The 22,127-nt window shown below is 36.0% G+C and overlaps 1 protein-coding gene across 1 annotated transcript in view; it reads left to right on the top strand.

Annotated features, from left to right (window-relative positions):
• LOC141517864 (uncharacterized) overlaps positions 1 to 15,204 on the top strand; it is a 76,293-nt gene extending 61,089 nt beyond the window's left edge. Inside the window, exons 15-19 of the mRNA XM_074229325.1 lie at positions 1,415 to 1,503; positions 8,084 to 8,176; positions 8,673 to 8,799; positions 9,395 to 9,490; positions 12,774 to 15,204. Coding sequence (XP_074085426.1) covers positions 1,415 to 1,503; positions 8,084 to 8,176; positions 8,673 to 8,799; positions 9,395 to 9,490; positions 12,774 to 14,065 — 1,697 coding nt within the window. The 3' untranslated portion in view covers positions 14,066 to 15,204. The remainder of the gene's footprint in view (positions 1 to 1,414; positions 1,504 to 8,083; positions 8,177 to 8,672; positions 8,800 to 9,394; positions 9,491 to 12,773) is intronic.
• Positions 15,205 to 22,127: the final 6,923 nt, after the last annotated feature.

Here is a 22,127-nt window from a genome sequence, read left to right as displayed (position 1 = left end):
AAGACCAAGAAAAGCATAAATTTTTTTTTCCTTAAGTGGCATAGTTGAAGGGCAGATTTGAATGCTCTACTATATAACACACAGCAAGTATACTGTAGATGGAAGTGTGACTTTATGGTCCTAATTCCCAGATCCGGACTGTATTGTCTTAAAGAAGAAAAAGTTTGGTTGATGGTTTTTTTTTTTACCTCCTAATTGTTTCTGGATAGAGCCTCCCCACCTCCAAATCTCTAGCTTTGGAAGCCAACCTTTCTTGTAACAAAGCAAAACAGTTTGTATAAAGCAGCACCTAAGGGGCCATGTCACAATATGTGGTTTGTTTGGTATAGAAGAAAAGGAACTTCCTCATATTAATGGATATGGATTCACAGGGGCAAGCCCCAACCTCTTGGGACTTCAGTTTCCTCTGAGGAAGTTGGATTATAATGACTCTTGTGGTCCTTTCTATCCCTGGAATGAACATTTTGCCCCTGTGTGTCCTGCCTCTTGGTTGAGGAGGGAAAGTGTATTTTGTTATCTCTATTTTAGGACCACAATTGATCGTTAAAATCACCTGGATTTTGTGTTCTTTTCATTTACATTATTTAATTATAATCTGTCTTTTTATTTCACTCTGCCCTAATTTCAACTTGCCATGAGTATAAGGAAAGTATCACACTTGTTACCTTAAGTCAGTATTTATGGCTTGTTCTATGGTTCTGGGAAATGATGGGATTGGTTCTTTGGCTCTCATTTTATGATTTAGCATTTTTCTTTTTTTAGATGGCTCCTATGCACAAAATGTGCTGGAGATACAAAGACAAAAAAAAGATATAACAGTCTGCCTTCAAGAAACTTAGGTTTTGGTGGGAGAAACACTATGTAAACACATACATACACATATATGTGCCTGTGTGTGTGTGTGTGTGTGATATAAATTTGAATAATGAAGGAGAGAGCACTAACTTCCAAGGTAATCAAGAGAATTCTAGGAGGCAGCTTATGAAGTGAGTTTTGAAGAAAATTAAATTCCCTGAGGAGGGAAATCCTATGCATGGGCATGAAGGTGGCATATAGAATGCTGAATTCTGAAAACAGCAAATAGACTGGTTTGACTGGAATATAACATTTAAGAAGAATAATGCTGTGTAAAAAAATCTGGAGTCATATGAAGGGCTTCAAATACCAACTGGTATCTAGAGGTAATAGGGAACCATTGATTTTTCTTGAGCAGGGGAATTGGTCATATTTGTTTTTTGTTGGTTTTTTGGCACCTTTGTGGAACTTGGAACCACCTCCAGGTGAGGAGACTTGAAGCAGGGAGAACAGTTAGGAGACCATTGCAATACATCAGAGATGACTTACATTAGATGTGGGAATTTCCAACTTAGCTTTGGAACTACTCTTAAAAGTTTCTTCTTTTTTCCCCCTCTAGTTTTGTCTTCTCAAGATTCTGCTCTTTGCCAAAAGAAGAACTCAGGGGAGGATAGAATGACTGCTGTGGTCCTTTCAACCAAGTCCCAGGTGATTTGCAGTTTCTTTGCTTTTCTGAAATACTAAATCTTTTTAAAGAATGGATACACTTTCTTCCTTTCTGTACTTGAATAGTAATCTGTAATCACTCATTCACACCTCAGTGAAGCCTTCTACAATTCTCTGCCCTGACCCATTTTGTGATCTCTCCCTTTTCAAATTCTACTTCTTGCATTTCACCCTTTGTCTCCCCCTCTCATGTCAACCCTTCAGTAGAATGTTGCCTCCTTGAGGACAGGCATGGTTTTGTTTCTGAATCTCCCCCCCCCCCAAAAAAAAACCCTCTAATGCTCCCCAGGGATAAGCCTAATGCCTCAGTATAGTAGGTATTCATTAGCTATTGCGTTGAACTGGTTAGATAGACCTGTATCATTCCTGCATGTTTTGTAGATCTATTTAGGTTATGAGAGATAGTATCTAATGGGCTGGTTTTGAAGTTAGGATGACCTGGACTTAAGTCCTGCCTCTGGTAAATAATGGACAAGGTATTCAACCTTGTTTCACTTGGGCAGTTTTCTTAGAATTTCTGTATCAGTGGAGGAAACTAAATTACAGGTCTGAATCCCCCCCCCAGCACCCCGACTTTATTTCTTTTTTTTTTTTAAATAGTTTTTGCTAGGCAATGGGGTTAAGTGGCTTGCCCAAGGCCACACAGCTAGGTAATTATTAAGTGTCTGAGGCCGGATTTGAACTCAGGTACTCCTGACTCCAGGGCCAGTGTTCTATCCACTGTGCCACCTCACTGCCATTAACAACCCCCTGACTTTAAAAAAAAATTAGATTGTAAAATGAAAATATTAACTATGATAATCCATTCAGAGTATCATTTTCAATAGACATTTGCTTGTCCATATGTAGGACAATACTAGACGCTGAAAATATGAAATGATATAGTATCACTTTTTATAATGGAAGGGTAATTTCAATCATATATAAACTTTATCTCTTATAAAGAGTGGAAGGAGTGGAAAAGTGCTGTATAGATAATTTCCCATACCAAATTAAGTAGATTCAGAACCATATGTTTTCCTTTTTTTGAGCTCTACTTTCACGAAACCTAGAAATAAATTTTAGAGACATGACCAAATCCCAGAATCATTTGACCTTATTAAGCTTAGGTGGGAGTAATCATCTATTTCCACAATAATGCAGATATTTTCTTAGGAGGATATTTATATATCTGGAGATATGGGTACCTTTTTTATGTGTTAAGATAATCTCCCAAATTTTCTTAGTTGTTAATTCCAATTTATATACACAGATTCTGTAATGTGGTTAACTGTCATCCAAACATATCAGTACAACTTTTTTCTTTTCAAATACTACTAAAAAGTTGTTGAAATCCTTTCAGATCCAAATCTTTTGACTATTTTTAAAATAATCTCTTAATATTTTAGTAAGATGATGCTTACTTGTTATTGGTAAGAGTGGTAAATAAATTCTTACCTGCCTTATAAAGTAATATCAATTTCTGGACCTTCATAGTCAAATTAACTCCAAACATAAATCTTAGAATTTGTTTCCAGAATGCCAATTTTTTCTTTCAAATTATTTATTTATTTCCACATTATTACAATAATCTTGTTGTGAAAGTATACATACCCCCCACTCCCTTCCCCCGAAGATTGAGAAACCTCAGGAGAAATGAAATGAGACAAAAAAAGTGTGCTTCAGTCTGTATTCAGATACTGTTGACTCTGTCTCTGGATTGGGTTTTATTTTTTTATAAAAATATTTTATTAGTTTTGCAATTATATACAATAGTAGTTCCTATCCATCTTTTTTGTTGAGTTTTGCAATTTTTCCCCCACCCTCCCTGTCTCTCTACCCATCCCCCCCACAGAAGTTAGTCTGGTAATCTTTACATTGTTTCCATGCTATACATTAATTGAAATTGAACGTGTTGAGAGAAATCATATCCTTGAGGGGAAAATAGAGTATTAGAGATAGCAAAATTATGTAGTGCATAAGATACTTTAAAAAAAAATGAAAGTAATAGACTTCAGTCTATTACTTAAACTCCACAGCTTTTCTCTGGGTACAGATGGTATTCTCCATTGAAGGTGCTCTAAAATTAACCCTTATTATTGCATTGATGAAATGAGCAAGTCCATCAAGCTTGATCATAACCCCCATGTTGCTATTAGGTTGTACAATGTTTTCTGGTTCTGCTCATCTCACTCAACATCAGTTCATGCAAATCTTTCCAGACTTCTCTGAAATTCCATCCCTCTTGGTTTCTAATAGAACAGTAGTGTACCATAAAATACCTATACCATAATATATTCAGCCATTCTCCAATGGACATTCACTCAATTTCCAATTCTTTGCTACTGCAAACAGGACTGCTATGAATATTTTTTTTTTAGGTTTTTGCAAGGCAAATGGGGTTAAGTGACTTGCCCAAGGCCACACAGCTAGGTAATTATTAAGTGTCTGAGACCTGATTTGAACCCAGGTACTCCTGACTCCAGGGCTGGTGCTTTATCCACTGTGCCACCTAGCTGCCCCTATGAATATTTTTGTCCAAGTGATGTTTTTACCCTTTTTTTCATGATCTCTTGAGGGTATAGACTCAGTAGTAGTATTACTGAATCAAAAGGTATGCACATTTTTATTTTCCTTTGGGCATAATTCCAAATTGCTCTCCAGGAAGGTTGGATGAGCTCACAGCTCCACCAACAATGTATTAATGTCCCAGATTTCCCACATCCCTTCCAACACTGAACTTTTCCTTTCTGGTCATATTGGCCAATCTGATAGGTATAACATGATACCTCAGAACTACTTTAATTTGCATTTCTCTAATCGGTAATGATTTAAAGCAATTTTTCATATGACTATGGATAACTTTGGTTTCCTCACCAGAATGCCATTTTTAAGTCTTTGAATTAAAGTCACATATGTGACTTTTCATGCCTTGCACTGTTTTTCTCAGTACCTTATTACAAGCCTCAAATCTGTGTAGTAGTTAATTTTTGCTTGACTCAGAAGTACAAGAGATTGACCTAAAATATAAGCCTAAATTCTTTATAAATTATATCATGCATTCTAAATACTAGAGAGAATCCCATATCTCCAAGACCAAAGTTTTATGCCCAATAGAATATTATTTGCATAAACACATTTTTTTGATCTCAGCTTTAATTACACTCAAGTTTGAAGATGACAAGTTAATAAACCTTTATTTAAGCACTTTCTGATGACTGCATTCAGATGCCATAGTTTGTTTTTTTCTGGATATCTATGGCATTTTCCATAGCAGGCCTCTCAAGATTGTCCTTGATCATTGAACTGCTGAGAGGAGCTAAGTTTATCATAGTTGATCATCTCACAGTGTGTACAGTGTTCTTCTGGTTCTGCTCACTTCACTCAGCATCAATTTATTTGTCTTTTTTTTTTAATAAAAGAAAGAATTTATTTATTTTGGGTTTTTACATTTTTCCCCTACTCTTGCTTCCCTCCCCCCACCTCCCACAGAAGGCAGTTTGTTAGTCTTTACATTGTTTCCATGGTATATATTGATCTCAGTTGAATGTGATGACAGAGAAATCATATCCTTAAGGAAGAAAAATAAAGTATAAAAGATAGCAAAATTACCTTATAAGATAATGGGTTTTATTTTTAAAAATTAAAGGTTATAGTCTTTGGTTTTTGTTCAAACTCCATAATTCTTTCTCTGGCTGCAGATGGTATTCTCCATCGCAGATACCCCAAAACATGCAAGTCTTTCTAGGCTTTTCTGAAATCTGCCACTCAGTTTCTTACAGAACAGTAGTACTCCATCACATTCATATACCATAACTTGTTCAGCCATTCCCCTGTTGATGGCCATCCCCTCAAATTCTAATTCTTTGCCATTACAGAAAGAGTTGCTATAAGTATTTTTGTACATATAGGTCTTTTCTCAATCCTTTTTTTAAAACAATCTCTTGCTACATCAAGGGATATACAATTTTATTGTCCTTTGGGCATAGTTCCAGATTGCTCTCCATAATGGTTGGATCAGTTCACAACTCCATCAATAGTGCATTAGTGGTTCAATTTTCCCACATTCTCTTCAATACATACATATATATATATATATATATATATATATATATATATATATATATTATTTCTAATGATTATCTTCCCTTGAATATCTTAAGTACTTTTCATGAATTAAAATGTGTGTATTTTTAAAAAATGGTACAACTGGAGTGCTGGGGGTCATTTTCTCAGGACTAGAAAAAACCTTGAGACCTTCTGGTTTCAAGAATTGACCTTGTGAAAATAATTCTTGTACTTTTCCTAGTAGTAATGAAGGGGACCAACCTATATCTTTGCTTTTTAAAGTAGTAATTTAAACAACAGATTAATATTATTTATAGCATACTTCCTTCTGCTTCCTTACATTATTTTGCTGCATGGAATCTGAGCAGTTATTTACAAATTATTAATTCTTGGTAAAGACTTATTTGTTCTTGCAGACTGTTTAAGGAAAAGTCAGAATTTTAAAAGGTCAGTCAGTAGATTTCACCAAAACAGGGAGTTTAAGAAAAAGATGATAGGAATGTTATAGATTTAAATATACTTACTTCTTTTAGTGTTAGGATCAGCACTTAAGTAGAAGATTAGGCTATTGTGGCAAATCTGGCTCTTGTGTACCCCGCATGCTCAAGTGGTCTTCCATGGACTTGAACTCAGTTCTGCAGAGCTAGGCATCTCAGTGACTGACTTGTTTGATAGGATTGAGCCCAAGGGAAAAATGAGCTTAGGAAACCACTGCTTTCAGAAGACTATTTTATATAGGATTGAGTTTAATTATTTATAGTAAGAATAAAAATGGTTAGCATATAGATTGCAATGATAATGACTCCTTCTCTGTGCTTCAGTGAATTTGTGACATTGATCTATGCTCTCCTTCCACCAAGTGTTTTCCTTAATCCATTTATGCCTTCTCGGACTGTGTGATTCTTGGCTGACTTGCTTGAGGTGTTCTTCTACATCTGAGGACCCTGCAGACACTATCATTCCCACATATTTATTAATAAGTCTGTTTAGGTTATAAGAAATTGTATGGTTTAGTACATAAAGGATTGGTTTTTAGTTAGGAAGACCTGAGTTTAAATCTGCCTATGGTAATTCATGACTATGTGACCGTGGGCATTTAGTCTCATAGTCACTCAAGCTAGAATTTCTCTGTCAGTGTAATGAATTTCAGGAGGTCCACAAGATCAGCACTATTTTTATAACAATACTAAAAGTGATTTGCTTGTTAAATACTCTCTTTTTTTCAGCTACATATCTTTGAAACTGGATAGTTTTCATTTATTGCAATAGACAGTGCAAAAGCAGATAATGAAAATTCAGTTGTTTCCTGTTGTTGAGCATTAAAAAGACTTGCAGAAATATGTAAAATACTTCTCACTAGTTTTTTAAAAAATAGTTAATTTGTGTATCATATTTTAGTTAATACATATTTTAACACTTATCAGCTTTAATTTCTAATATGTTAAATAGTAATAAACAAAAGCTCTTTAGGGTCCTCAATAATTTTTAAGAGTATGAAGAGATTCTTAAACCAAATAGTTTGAAAAACACTGGACTAGATTTTAAACTTTTTGTTGGCACTAGAAAAGCATCTGGACTATTCCTTTGTTGTCTTTTGTTCTTACTTTATATGAACAAATCATCTTTTCTTCATTCATACATTTGCCTGACTTTATTCAGCTTTTTGCATTCATTTCATTATTTACAAGATAGTATGATCTACTTTAGAGCCATCCTTTAAAAGCTATCATATGACTTTCTGTTACCACTTCATATCATCCAGAATTAATGTCTTGAGGTCATAGTGATCCAGGATTTATAATTGTATGAGGACGATTGGAAGAATATTGGCATTAAGATCAGTTTGTGTGTCAGAGCAGCTTGGATCATTGAAAGGACTATGTCACTTCCCACATGAATCCCTTTCTCTTCTTCAGTTTTGGGTCCAATCTATTGCCCAGTATTTGTGTAAGATAAGAAAAACTCCTTGGACTTCCTAGCTAGTTGCTCAAGTTACAGTTGAGGCCATGTATATTTTTGGTCTACTTGAGTTATCCATTATTGGTGAGTAAGTTTTTCTTTTGAATAACTATGGATCCCTTGGAGAAGGCCATATATTATTTAGGGGCTTGATATATTCATCACCTTTTTTTGGCTTATAGAAATAGCTGAAGGACTTCACATCTCTTAAGAATTTCTTTTCCATTTGGACTCTTTATAATACATCCCCTATAATAGAGGTACTACAAATACATGTATATTCTAACTTATGCTTTATTTTATGATATCCTTGTGACTGCTCTATCAAGAAATTTTATATGCTTTTAACATATACATGAGAAATACTTTGTTGGCAGCTGTACTTGCTTTACTGAGTCAGATTTTTTTGTAAAATAACAAAGCAGAGTCTCATTATCTTTCCATTATTTAGCTAATGATCTAGTCTGCAAAAGTCTACTTCTTTTCTTGTTTTCATAGCAGAACTCTTGCTATATGTATGAGCTGTTCTTAAAGTTTTTTTTTTTTTTTTTTTTAGAGAGGAACAGATTTCTTGAAGAAAGGATATTGCAGAGCACACAAGAAAGAGAATAGAGTAAAAACTTGCCAGCATGAAGTTTTGGATTTGGGTGTACTAATTTTCTTCTTTTTCCTATCATATGCCTTACTCTTTTTTTTTCCCCAGAGTGATTAAAATGTTTTGTTTTGTTTTTATTAAGAGGCACATCTCTCTCACCATGCCTTACTCTTTAAGTCTCAGTATATTTGCTGTGCTTTTACCAAACCATCATGTAGAATGCTTTCTTGATAATACTTTCCAGCCAAATTCTGATCCTATTTCCTTAAAAACTTCCTTCATTTCCATTGTATTTGGATCTCTTTTTTGTCTATATCACACAATTTAACACTTGCTTATATATGTCATGTTGCTCCTGTTCAGAATTGAGGACTTGTTCATATTCTAGTTGTATCTACCAGGGAATTTAGTGCACTGCTGAATTCCTTTAATTGTGTAATAAATAGACATTCAGACTTGGGATACTTAACACTCTGATAAAGAACATTATTATCTATCCTTTATGTCATCTTTGATGTTGCCAACTGCAGGAATGCATTTGATCTTTCAGAAATCATTGACTTTGAAGGATATGGCTGTGGAATTTACCCAAGAGGAGTGGGAACAACTGGACCCTGCTCAGAGAAACCTATACAGGGATGTAATGTTGGAGAGGTATAGAAGCTTGGTCTTGTTGGGTAAGGACAGTTTTCCCTTGTGAATTTTATCATTGGGCATTCTCATTTTCGTAATAGATAAGGACTTCAGAAGTATTGAAATTCAGCTTAGGCAGAATTTTGGTTTGCTTTGAAGTTCATGAATCATTTTACTTTCTGGAACTATACATGGGTAATTTATTGTGCCATCCCTTGGGTTGTAGAATCTTTTTTAGGTTTTTGCAAGGAAAATGGGGTTAAGTGGCTTGCCCAAGGCCACACAGCTAGGTACTTATTAAGTGTCTGAGATCGGATTTGAATCCAGGTACTGCTGACTCCAGGGCCGGTGCTTTATCCACCGTGCCACCTAGCTGCCTGTGTTGTAGAATCTTTGTCCTTGCATACCCTGAAGTGGTAATGAGAGGCTAGCCTTCCTTATGACTGGGAAACTCAAAGGGACTAATAATTGATTTATGTGTGCGTAGCAACTCCCCACCCTTCGTGTGAACATAATACTGAATAACATTCTGAAATATTTCACATTTTCCCTAGTCTGTGCCATCGTATTTTTTTTTCCCCTAAAAAAGTCAGTGTTTGTGTTATCCTTAGTATAAATATCCATTTCTTTTGTCAACAGGGCTTCCGATTTCTAAGCCTGATATAATCTCCCAATTGGAACAAGGAAAAGAGCCATGGATGCTGGAGAGAGAAGACCCAAAAAGTGCCCACCTAGGTGAGTGTAGGAAATAGGTAGAGAGGAATCACTGGGAATAGCAATTCAACTATTTAGTTGGTGTTGTAGCTTTGAAATATTTTCTGAGGCATTCACATTCGATTCTCTTGTATCTGTGGAGAAATGAAAGTTCAAATGGCTGAATGAATGGCTGAACAATTTCTTCTTCCTTAAATTTCTCACAATACTTTGCTTGGACTTTTCTAATACATTTATCACATTTGCTTCTTATATTATAGTTATTTATGAACATTTCTTCACATTCCTTCCCCTGTTAAATTCTTTGAGACCAGGAAAGGATCTGCCTGGAATATTGTAGGTATTAAAATAAATCATTGAATGGCCAGCTTCCATTATCCAATTCAGAACTTCCTCACTTCAGGCATAGTTTGTTACAGTGGCTTCTATCTGATTTCCCTTAGTTCCCTCTCTCTTGCAATCCTTCCTGCATACTGTGTCCACACTAATCTATGAAATATCTAGGAAATATTACTTTCCTAATGTTATCTCATTCAGTAACATAGTCCCCATTGCTTTCTTTACTTTGATGATTCTCTGCTTTTTATTGTGTAGTTACTTTCTCAAGTGTTACAAGATACAACTCTTCTGTGATGCTTTATCCTTGGTGATTGTGTCCACATCTTAACAAATCTTTATAGAGGTCCAACCCATGTGTTAGGGGCCTTCTGATAATATCTCAGAGGTAGCTGTCTTGGTATTGTATTATTCTTACCACATCACTCATTTCTCTCTTTTTCTTGTTGCTTATCTTATTAAATCTAAATTCTTCAACAGTAATTTTCAAGTCCTTCCCAGCAGGGTGGTACTAGATATGGAGTTCTGGACCTGGAGTCAAGAAGACTTAGTTTATATCTGACCTCAGACACTTAATTGCTGAGTGACCTTCATCAAGCTACTTCACCTTTATCCACCTCAGTTTTTTCATCTGTAAAGTGGAGATAATATAACTCCCATCTCCCAGGGTTGGATTAAAGTGCTTAAGGCATGGTATAAAAGTTTCTGTTATTATTGTTGCTGTTCTTTTAAAGTTCCTGGATTTTATTCACTTTTTCTCCCTCATTGCTGTCTAACTTGAACCTTCTATCTTCTGGGCCTTTAACTATTCTATTCTCACAGCAAACATCCCTCTCCTTTCTTCCTCTTCTATTCTTTTTCTTATTTTTCTAGATCCAGTTCAAGTCCCTATTTAAATTCTTTGTCAACTGTTCTAGCCTAAATTAATATCATCCTTCTTTGAACTCCTATTATACTTATAGTTTGTGTTACAGAATATCTCACTAGAGTATATATTTGCTGTTATTGTTTTAATTTTAGAGTTAGCAGGACTTGAAGCTCAGCATCATACAGAGTAGCCATGTAGGAATTAGAACTCAACTGTCCTGATTCCCTGCCCAGGAGTCTTCTACGGTAACTCATGCACATGTCTCCTCTCAATACCTGTACTGTAAGTTGAAGAGAAGGACCCATACATGTCTTATATTTCTATTTCCAATGCTAGGTATTCAGAACTGAATAAATTTTTGATTAATTGAGTGCTAAGTGATGTGAATAACTTTCTCTTTGGAAGTTTGTTTGATTTTTTTTTTTCCAGCTAGTAGTCATATTTCTGCCTCACTTTCCCAGACACTTGGCTTTTTTTTGGTGACTATATGCATGACTCTGTACTCAGGGACTATATAAGTAATAGAGAAACAAATTTTTGTCTTCTAGAACCACTGGTTAGGGAGATAGGGCCATACACAAATGCACAAAACAGTTCCATAAGAATTCAGATATGCACATTCACTGTGCCCAAAGAAATAATATTGATAGTACTTCAGAAATTTATCAAAGGGAGAGGGTTGGTGTGTTGGGCTGGTGTTGTTGAGGAAGACTATAGAGTCTATAGAATTGGAATTGGAGTCTATAGAATTGGAAAATGTCCCTGGGAATGCCTAGACATTAGAGAAGTGGAAAAAGTATTTCTGCTAGAGACACCAATATGAGCAAAGGCATGGGTTCAGCAGTGAGCAGCCTGGGTTTGGAAGAGAGGACAGATACTGTTCTGATACAGAGAGACCATGGTGGGGCTAATTCCAAGAGATATCATCAGGTTAGAATGGGGAAGGTTAGGAACCTCAAATTTAAATGTCAAATTAGGCATTATCTTAAGTGCATGGGAAGTTTTTCAGTATGATCAGGTAAAAAGGTGTCAACAGAATTAGTTAACAGTCAAATACAGAATAGATTAGGAGGAAGGAAGCCTAGGATACTAGTAACTATAACCCTAATTGGAATTTATACTGGATTAGGTTTGTGACTTTGGACATTTCCAGGAAACACAACCTGACATCAATCTGCCTTTTTTTTTTTTAAGTTGCTGTAACATCTCATATTTTCTAGTCTCTATTGCTTAGGCTTTTAATTATTTGCACAAACTTCTTATCTTTTTTGTTTATTCTTTCTCTGTGGCCCCTCTTACCATCACTTCTTTACTTGGTCACAAAAGTGACTCATAATCATGCTTGCTCCAAGTTCAGAGAAAGATCACATCTAGGTAACTTCTCATCACAGTATTCTGTTGTGGGACTCAAATCATTGAAGATGATCTCTCAGAAACTACAGGTGCTTGTCCTAGCTTGTCCTAGCATTATAGACTTCCTCCTATAGCATTCACTAAAGCTCTTCTAAATTATTCCTGATCTCTTTAACTCAGAAACTTCCATTAGATCCTCAGCACAAACAGTCACACTGATATTCAGATTCCTTAAACTCATGTCTCTATATTGTTAACTCTTCCTTCATCATACCCTAGGTAGGTAACAATACCCCATTAACATTATCCCTGTGGCTGTGTCTTGATGTCTTTTTTTTTTTAAAAAAATTAATTTAAGGCACTGGGGTTAAGTGACTTGCCCAAGGTCACATAGCTAGACCATTATTAAGTGTCTAAGGCCAATTTGAACCCAGGTCCTCCTGTCTCCAGGGTTGGTGCTCTATCCACTGCACCACCTAGCTGCCCCTTCTTGATGTCTTTAAAAAGACCTGGGGAATAACTGACATGGCCCTTCCACCCTACCTACCCTTGGGTATACAGTCATTTCTCCTCTGTCAATATCTTCAACCTTCGACAACCTTCTTTCAGGAATGTAAACCTATATTCAAATACTGTCAGATTCCTCCCTATATAGGCATTGTTTTCAGTTTCATCATTATTTTCTAACTAGCAGTTCCAGTCTAATACAGAATAAGGGGAACATTTGCATTTTTTCATTTCTTTCAGACTGGGTTATTAGACCTGAAACTGAGGAGTTAGTGTCAAGGCAGGACATTTCTGAAGAAGAATCATCCCATGGGGTGTTAATGGAAAGATTCACAAGGGATTCTGTGTTGGAAGAAACCTGGCAATGTGAAGGACGCTTAGAGGAGCAAAAGGGAAATTATGAGAAACATTTGAGCCAAGACATAGTTATTCACAAGAAAACTACTGGGGAGAGAAGCCATCAGTCTAATGAGTTTGGGAGAAACTTTGGCCTGAAGTCATTCATTGTTACACCACAGAAAGTTCCTACAGGAGAGAGACTTCTTAAATGTGATACGTTTGGAGAGAACTTAAAACAAAATTCGGACCTGATTAAAGATCCAAGAATCTGTGCAGGGAAGAAGCCTTGGAAATGTAATGATTGTGGGAAAGCCTTTAGTTACTGCTCAGCCTTTATTCTCCATCAGAGAATTCATACTGGAGAAAAGCCCTATGAATGTAATGAATGTGGAAAAGGTTTTAGCCAGAGCATACATCTTACTCTTCATCAGCGAATTCATACTGGAGAGAAACCTTATGAATGCAATGAATGTGGAAAAGCCTTCAGTCATCGATCAGCTCTTATTCGACATCACATAATTCACACTGGAGAGAAACCCTATGAATGTAACGAATGTGGAAAAGCCTTTAATCAAAGTTCATACCTTACTCAACATCAGAGGATTCATACAGGAGAGAAACCCTATGAATGTAATGAATGTGGGAAAGCCTTCAGTCAAAGCACGTTTCTTACTCAACATCAGGTAATTCATACTGGAGAGAAACCCTATAAATGTAATGAATGTGGGAAAGCCTTCAGTGACCGCTCAGGGCTCATTCAACATCAGAGAACTCATACTGGGGAGAAACCCTATGAATGTACTGAATGTGGGAAAGCCTTTGGTTACTGCTCAGCTCTTACTCAGCACCAGAGGACTCATACTGGAGAAAAACCTTATAAATGTAATGACTGTGAGAAAGCCTTTAGTGACCGTTCAGCCCTTATACGACATCAGAGAACTCATACTGGAGAGAAACCTTATAAATGCAAGGAATGTGGGAAGGCCTTCAGCCAGAGTTCATCCCTTACAAAACATCAGAAAACTCATACTGGAGAGAAACCCTATAAATGTAATGAATGTGACAAAGCCTTCAGCCAGAGCTCCTCCCTCTCTCAACATCGAAAAACACATGCTGGGAGTAAAACCAGTAAATATTGCAAAGTCTTCAGTGATCACTCAGCATTTACTCAAAAGAGAATTCATACTGGATAGAGATTCCTCAAATGCAGTGAATTCAGCAAATGTTGGAGGGTTTACTGTGTATCTAGCACTGTGTTAAGTGCTGGAGGTAATGCAAAAAACTGCTAGATGGTGTTACACAGCTACCATGCTCACCACAAAGTTGTTATGGTTCATGCGCAGTTCTCTTGGGGATCTTGATGCAGGTGTGGGCAATATGTGAAGTCTTGAGAATTTTAAAATATTTTAGTGATTGATGAGGAGGGATTTCCTTGGCAGAGTAATGATTGTCTTTATACCAGTTATGTGATGTGAGCCAATGAATCCCTGAGAAAGAGAATGAAGTGACTTTTGGAGGAGTGAGGCTCTTGGAACAGGGTGGATATGCATACTTAAGTTTTAGAATAATGGCAGGGGAAAGAATGCAAGATAAAAGATCTAGTATACAAAATTTGGAGAAACCCCTGCCCAGAAGATATTAAAAGCATTGAAAAGCAAAGGCATGAGAAAAAAAGAAAATAGGTGGCTAAAACTCAGGCAATATTCATGATATAGGCAGTCTCAGAAGAAAGGCTGTCAAAGAATTTCTTCTGTGCAGAGTATCCAGAGCACTGGCTTTTTGATAGGCCTTTGGTTCCTATAATAGTAGGTTCTACTTGGAAGCTAAAAGGTGATGGACAAAAGGATCTACCAGGGCAATATAGGGAAATTTAAGAATGCAGCCTGGGCTTACAGTTAAGAAACAGGGTAGATTAGTAAAGAACACTAACCCCAAGGATTAGGAACTTGTAGACTAAAAAGGAAGGGAATGAAGGATGAAGACTTTTTGATTATTCTTCCTAGATGAGTAGTTTGAGAATGTTTTTGTGATTTACTTCTGCTGTACAGGGTTGTATTGCAGAATTTGCTGTAGTTTTGTTGTGTGTTTGAATTCCTTATATCCTGGGCTACAGTGGACAAGGTAGGAAAAAAGTGACCTCAGAGAAAAGAAAATAGGGAAACACAGCTAACTATAGGATAGAATTTGTTCCCCATTTTAATCCCTTGGTGATAGAAGAAAAAGTCTTGGTGACAGGAAATCAGGAAATCTAACTGTGGGAGTCATCTCTCTCTCTCTCTCTCTCTCTCTCTCTCTCTCTCTCTCTCCCCCCCATATACATATATATATATATATATCTATATCTATATCTATCTATATATATATATATATATATATATATATATATATATATATAGTTGGGATATCCCATCTTATACAAAGTCCCTCAAAGAGTTTATATTTTGGTTGGTTGAAGGAGTAAACCTTTATCCATAATAATCCATATTCAGCATCAGAGAATTTTTCTTGAAAAGAAGACCTTGATTGTATTATGGCTGTAATCATCTCTTCAGGCTTTTGACTGAGCTTGATCTTTTCAAGCAGAGCAGAAGGACCCCTCTAGAAAGCCCAGTTATTGGACTATCTGCTACTATTATAGTTCTCTATAGGTTCAGTTCAGAATCATGACTCTCAATCATACTTTGCCAGGTAGTATAGTAATAATAAAGATCTAATCAATCTTAACTAATATACAAAGTAGATAGTCTATGTACCCCCAAATCTTATGCATTGATCTGGTATGTATGGATCAGAAATTTTTATTAGAGGACTTGAAAGAAACTGGAGTCCTGAGATGGTAATATTAGGTCACATAAAGTTCTTGAAGGCTTAGAAAGTACTTCATTTACATTTGATCCTTATAGCAGTCTTATGAGCTGGGTGCTGTTATCTCCTTTTTATAGGTGAATAGGTTGGGTCTCAGATGCTAAGTAACTTGTCCATTTAGTAAATGTCTGAATTTAGATTTGGCTTTTTGCCTCCAAGTCTAATATTCTGTCCACCGTGTCAAACTGCATCAAAGATATCATCCAATTATATAGTAGGAAGTTTGGAATTATATTTTGAGAGTGGGATATGGTTAGACAAAGGTTTGGAATGAAGTAACCAATGATAATAATAATATGACCATAGAAGATAATTGGCTCCAGTTTTGTTCAAACTTAATCCCAGGAAAACAAAATAACATTGTGAAGAAAGCAGCAATATTGGTTTTTTAATCTGCTATTTAAAACAAGATGAAAAGTCGAGTGATCATTGGAAGAGTCCAAAGAGCATTAAATCCCTCCTTTTTTATATTATGAAAACAGTAGCTGAAAATTTAATAGCTGCTTATGGATTCACAAAGTGCTTTACAGATTCTTTTATTGGATCTTTAAAGTATATCACAAGTGAGAAACAGACTTAAGAAAGGAGGTTAAGTTAACCAGAGTTCAGAAGCTTTAAACTAGATTTAAATAAACCAGCAAGAAGATTAATTTGATTAAAAGCAAATGGTTTCCTAAATTCAGGGCTTAGAGAACAAGCCATCAGTATTTGGTTATAGGTTATAGAAGAGGTGAAAAGGAACGAGTGAGCCTTCCTTTAAAACATCTATTCACAAAAAGGAAAACAAGGAGGATATGAAAAAGAATAAATGAAACTTTTATTTGATGTCTTATAAAGATCTCTAAGAAGTTTTGCATGTCCCAATAGCGTAGAACAGCATTAACCAATTAGGACTAAGAACTAGAGACCAACTTTGGCTTATAGATAAGAGACAAGCTCTGGAACTTGGTAGGGCTACAAGCTTGGGGGATTTATAAAAAACATCAGAATTTATTTCTAAATTAGAATAAAAAAATTTCAGAAGTAGGACAAGTGGGAATGAGATCCCAGATGCACATAATTTGGTTTAGGTGAACTGTTCTTTTATAAATCTCTTATAAAAAGGTGACTGTAATTGCAAGTCACATTATTATATGTATTTGGGTAACAATGTTAAAATGAAAAAAAAAACGATATGGAATCACAACCAAAATGAACAGGTGCACCATCTAGTGGCAAGCTGCATGAAATATGAGGGAATGTGTCCAAGTAGATAGAAAAATGAGAAGCAAGACATCTTTGTCCTGAAGAGAAAAAGGCAATCTGGCATGACTACCACAGTGCATTTTGTAGTCTTGAGATGAAAGGGACCTGAAGCCAGTCAAGAATTTGAAACTTTCTCAAGGGGTAGGAAATGTGGGTCCCCCCCCACCTTGCCCAGAGAATGATGAAAGATGTAAATTCCAATAAAATTGAGTTCCTTTACCTTGGGAAAAGTCTTGGTCTTTCTGAGTCTTTATCTTGTGGAGCTCATGGAAAGAACACTGGATATAAAGTCAAAGGACATTGGTTTAAATACTGACTGTTGTTTTATCTACATTTAAGACTCTAGGGGTGGCTAGGTGGCACAGTGGATAGAGCACCGGCCCTGGAGTCAGGAGTACCTGGGTTCAAAATCCAGCCTCAGACACTTAGTAATTACCTAGCTGTGTGGCCTTGGGCAAGCCACTTAACCCCATTTGCCTTGCAAAAATCTAAAAAAAAAAAGACTATACAAACCATTCTGACAATTTAAATGAAATGGATAATGATGAAAATATAAATTACCCACATTAACAGAAGAGGAAATCTAATATTTAAGTAATTCTTTAAAAAAAGAAATTGAACAAGCCATCAATAGACTTCCTAAGAAAAAGCCCTCAGGACCAGATGGATTTATAAGTGAATTCTTCCTACATTAAAAAAAAATTCCAATAGTATATAAACTATTTGGAAAAACAGGCAAAAAAGAGCCCTACCAAATTACTTTTATGGCATAAATATGATGCTGATATCTAAACCAGGAAAAACCAAAACAGAAGGAAAACTAGACCAATTCCCCTAATGAATATTATTGTAAAATTTTAAAATAAATTCTACCAAGGAGATTACAACAATGTATTGTAAAGATCATATATTATTACTAGATGGGATTTATACTAGGAATACAGGACTGGTTCAATATAGGAAAAGTATCAGCATAATTGACTTTACCAATAACAAAATCAGCAAAAATTTTGATTGTATCAATAGATGCAGAAAAGGCTTTAGACAGAATACAGGATTCAGGGGTGGCTAGGTGGCATAGTGGATAAAGCACTGGCCTTGGAGTCAGGAGTACCTGGGTTCAAATCTGGTCTCAGACACTTTTAATAATTACCTAGCTGTGTGGCCTTGGGCAAGCCACTTAACCCCATTTGCCTTGCAAAAACCTAAAAAAAAAAAGAATCGAGCATTCATTCCTATTAAAACACTAGAAAGCAAGGGAATCAATTGAGCCTTTCTTAAAATGATTAGTATCTATCTAAAACCAAGATATATGGGGCTATAAAAGGGTTAAACTAAAATTTTCCCAATAAAATCAGGGATGAAGTAAGGATGTTCATTATCATAACCATTACTTAATAGTAATGCTAGAAATGCTATCCATAGCCATAAGAGAAAGAAAGGAAATTAAAATAGGTGAGGAAACAACTACCTTTGTAGATGATTGTTGATATATATATACCCTCTCAGAGGTTCAAATAACTAAGTTAAAACAATGAATAACAAAGTAGTATTGCTATATACTACCCACAGACTCAACAGGAAGAGATATAACTTGCAGTCATAAAGTATCTGGGAGTCTACCTGATAAGACAAACAACTATATTCACACAGTTACAAAACACTTTTCATACTACATAAAGACTGATATAAATTGGAGAAATAGTAATTGTTCATACATAAAGACAGATATAAATTGTAGAAACAGTAATTGTTCATGACTGAAATGGATACATGATTTAGCCACAATCTGTCAGATCTATGGGTAAAGGAAGAATTTTGATTACTTGAAATTTTAAAAGTTTTGCACAAACAAAATGCAGCCAAGATTTGAAAGCAGGAAACTGGGAAAAAAAATTTCACAGTTTCTCATTTCCTAGATATGTAGAGAACTGAGCTAAATTTACAAAAATACAATTCATTCTCAATTGATAAATGGTCAAAGGATATGAACAGCTATTTTTTTTAGAAGAAATCAAAGTTGATTAGTCAAATGAAAAATTGTTCTAAATCTCATATTTAGAGAAATGCAAATAAAAACAAACTTTGGATACTACCTTTTATCAGATTGACTAATATTAAAAAAAGGAAAATTATATATATATATATATATATATATCATAGGGGATGTGGAAAAATTGGAACACTAATGTACTTTTGGTGGCGTTAAGAACTGATTGAATCATTCTGGAAAGTAATTTGGAACTGTGGCCAAAGGACTATAAAAGTGTATACTCTCAGTGGAAGTAAAGAATTGGAAATTGAAGCAATAGCTGAACAATTTGTGGTATATGATTGGAACACTATAGTAGTACAGTGCAGTAAGAAATGACAAATAGGATGGTTTCAGAAAAACCCGAGAAGGCTTTATGAATTGATGCAAAATGAAGTGAGTAAAACAAAGAGTACACAATAACAGTGACACTATTCAGAGATCAACTGTGAATGACTTAGCTATTTTGATTAATACTCTGATCCAAGGCAAGGATTAGGACAAATGCTATCCGTCTCCAGAGAAAGGACTGATGGAGCCTGAGCACAGATTGAAGCATAATTTTTTCACTTTATTTTCCTTGCCTTTTTTTGCAATAAGCCTACTACGGAAATATATTTTGCATGGTTTCACATGTATAATTGATGTCATTTCTTACCTTCTTGGTAGGGAAAAGATAGGTTGGGTAGGATAGATTTCAGAACTCATTTTTTTTTAAAGGAATGTTAGAAAATAAATGAAAAAGTGTGATTTCAGGGATCATAAAAAAGACCTTGTGCAAATCAGTTCTCTGGGCTATTTATTAGTTGTATAATGAATGAGATTGGACTAGGTGACCTTGAAAATCTTTTCTAGCTCTAAATATAAGATCTATGATCTTAAGACACAGAATGGTAGCAAGAAGTATGTGAATCAAAATACTGTCAGCCTTGGAATTATGGATAAGATATAAGTGGGTAGTCATGAGGAAGGAGTGGGGTTGCTTCCAGGGCTGGCAGTCAAGATCAGGAATAGAGGAACCAAGAATGCATAAGGGGACAATGTAAGACTAGCCAAATGTCTTATCAATAAGTTGACAAAGGGACCTATTTATTCTTTCTTGATCAAAGGGATCAGCTTCAGTGCCTAGGAAACTTGCTGTTTGAAGGATGCCCTTAATTTTTTAGACAAATGTTATGAACTTTTAAGAGTCCATAGCCAGCCAGGCCCACCTCTATCACTTATTGAAAGGTTATTTTTTCCTTCTATAAGAGTAAGCTTCCAAGTGAAACTAGAACAAGTTTGATGAGCAGGACAGAATGGAGTCAATAGGATGTATAATCAAGAAACAAGATAAAATTCAGGAACCTCATTCTACCAAGTGTCGGTGCTGCTAAGGGTGTGTGGATGCAGGGTGGGAGGGGCAGCAGGTTAGGGGCAAAGTTACAAAGAACCAAATTTGTGTCCCCACCATCTCAATGGCACCCTCTCTCCATTCAGTTATTTCTTTAAGCCCCTCTTCCCTGTGAAAACAGGATGTCCAAATACTAAATATCCTACAGTTTGAGTGAATTTATTACAAACCTTTTATTTCCAATGGAGAAATTAGAGCTTTTTTCCTCAGTTAAAGGAATTTCAGGCATTATGGATCAGTTTAGGGAGGGAAACAATTGTGTATGTAATGCCTTAAATTTAGCTGATCATAGAACTAGAGCTGGAAGGGACCTTAGACCATCTAGTCAAACCCTCTCATTTTACAGCATGATTGCAGAGGTGAGACTTGAACTTTGGTCCTTTGCCCTCTCTCCATGCCATCCCACAAAAGAAGAAGGGGATGAAGGAAGATTATATGAGTACTCTTAGAGCTAGCTGGGCCTCTTAACCTGGTCTGCCCTACTTAGAATTAGAGGCAATGGGGGATTCTGAGCTAATAGGCTTTGTATCCTCACCAACCCACTCAGAACCTCCATTCCTATATAATTCCCTTTCTTGTACAATCTTGGACAGCTCCAGTGTTCCTAAGATACAGATTGACAGTATGTAGCAGAGTCTTTCCTTAGCACCAACTGTGGTTCATTGATGTAACCAACACTGGCATAAAGTTGCCACCTGACTGGCCAAGTCTTGGGCTCGGTGCACCTACTTGTTTCCCTTTTCCATTATGATCATTGACTGAACAGTTTAATAGAAGCCCAGAGAAACATCCTAGCTTCCTTCCTAAATCCATCCTGCCTATTAGTGTTTACATATCTTTCTGCAAAGAATCAGAAATGTCTGAACTTGTAAATGAATAGATCTGGAGATCCTGACTGGTCTCCAGTTCAACCTCCATCTTCTCCAATAAGTTCAATCTGAGCCTGGCTCAACTATTCTAATGTTGGTCCCTTCAAATATCCTGGCTTCCCAGTTCAACCATTTCCTCATCACCCATGAGTAGCCATATCTTAGAGTCTCCTCTTTCCCACCCCCCAAACACACCTAAATTGGAGTTCCAGTGAAGAATCTTAGGTTGCATTGTTGAGGAAATGATTCTTTTTTTGGGTGGAGAATATGGTCCACCCAGTTGAAATGAACCTATATTGTGTCTATTTCTGGACAAAGAAGCATTTCCTATGCCCCATATAGATCTAATATTCTTTTGCAAATTTGGAGGTGGAATAAGTTGATCATGGGCTTCCATTTCTGACATGAGCTAAGCTCATCCATCAACATTTAGCTGACCCATTCCTGGTCACTGTTAGAACTGAACCCTCTGCTGCTTATCAGCTTTGAGACCTTTGGATGAGTTATCTAACCTCTTTGAGTTTCAGTTTTTTGAGAGTCTTGGACTAGAGGAACTCTAAAGTCTTTTCTAACTCTAAATTTAAGATGATCTTTGGTACTCAATTCAACCTCTGATTAATCAAATTCATCTGTGAAAATGGGCTCAAAGTATAAGAATTCAAAGAAAAAAGATTCACATTAAAAGAAATATATTTTTTTTGTTTAAAGAACTTTTTTATTCAGTTCAAATTTTTTTCCCTTCCCCTCCTCAGACTAAGTTACTGATATAAAACCAAATGCTATGGCAAAGATATGGGTCTGTTCTACAGCCACCTGGCTCCCAGTCTTATGTCCTCATTCTTTGCTGGGAA

This window comes from Macrotis lagotis, chromosome 1 (genome assembly GCF_037893015.1).
Source record: "Macrotis lagotis isolate mMagLag1 chromosome 1, bilby.v1.9.chrom.fasta, whole genome shotgun sequence".
NCBI classification, from domain to species: domain Eukaryota; kingdom Metazoa; phylum Chordata; class Mammalia; order Peramelemorphia; family Peramelidae; genus Macrotis; species Macrotis lagotis.
Note: the sequence above shows the minus strand (reverse complement) of the source record. Positions and strands in the feature narration are given on the sequence as shown.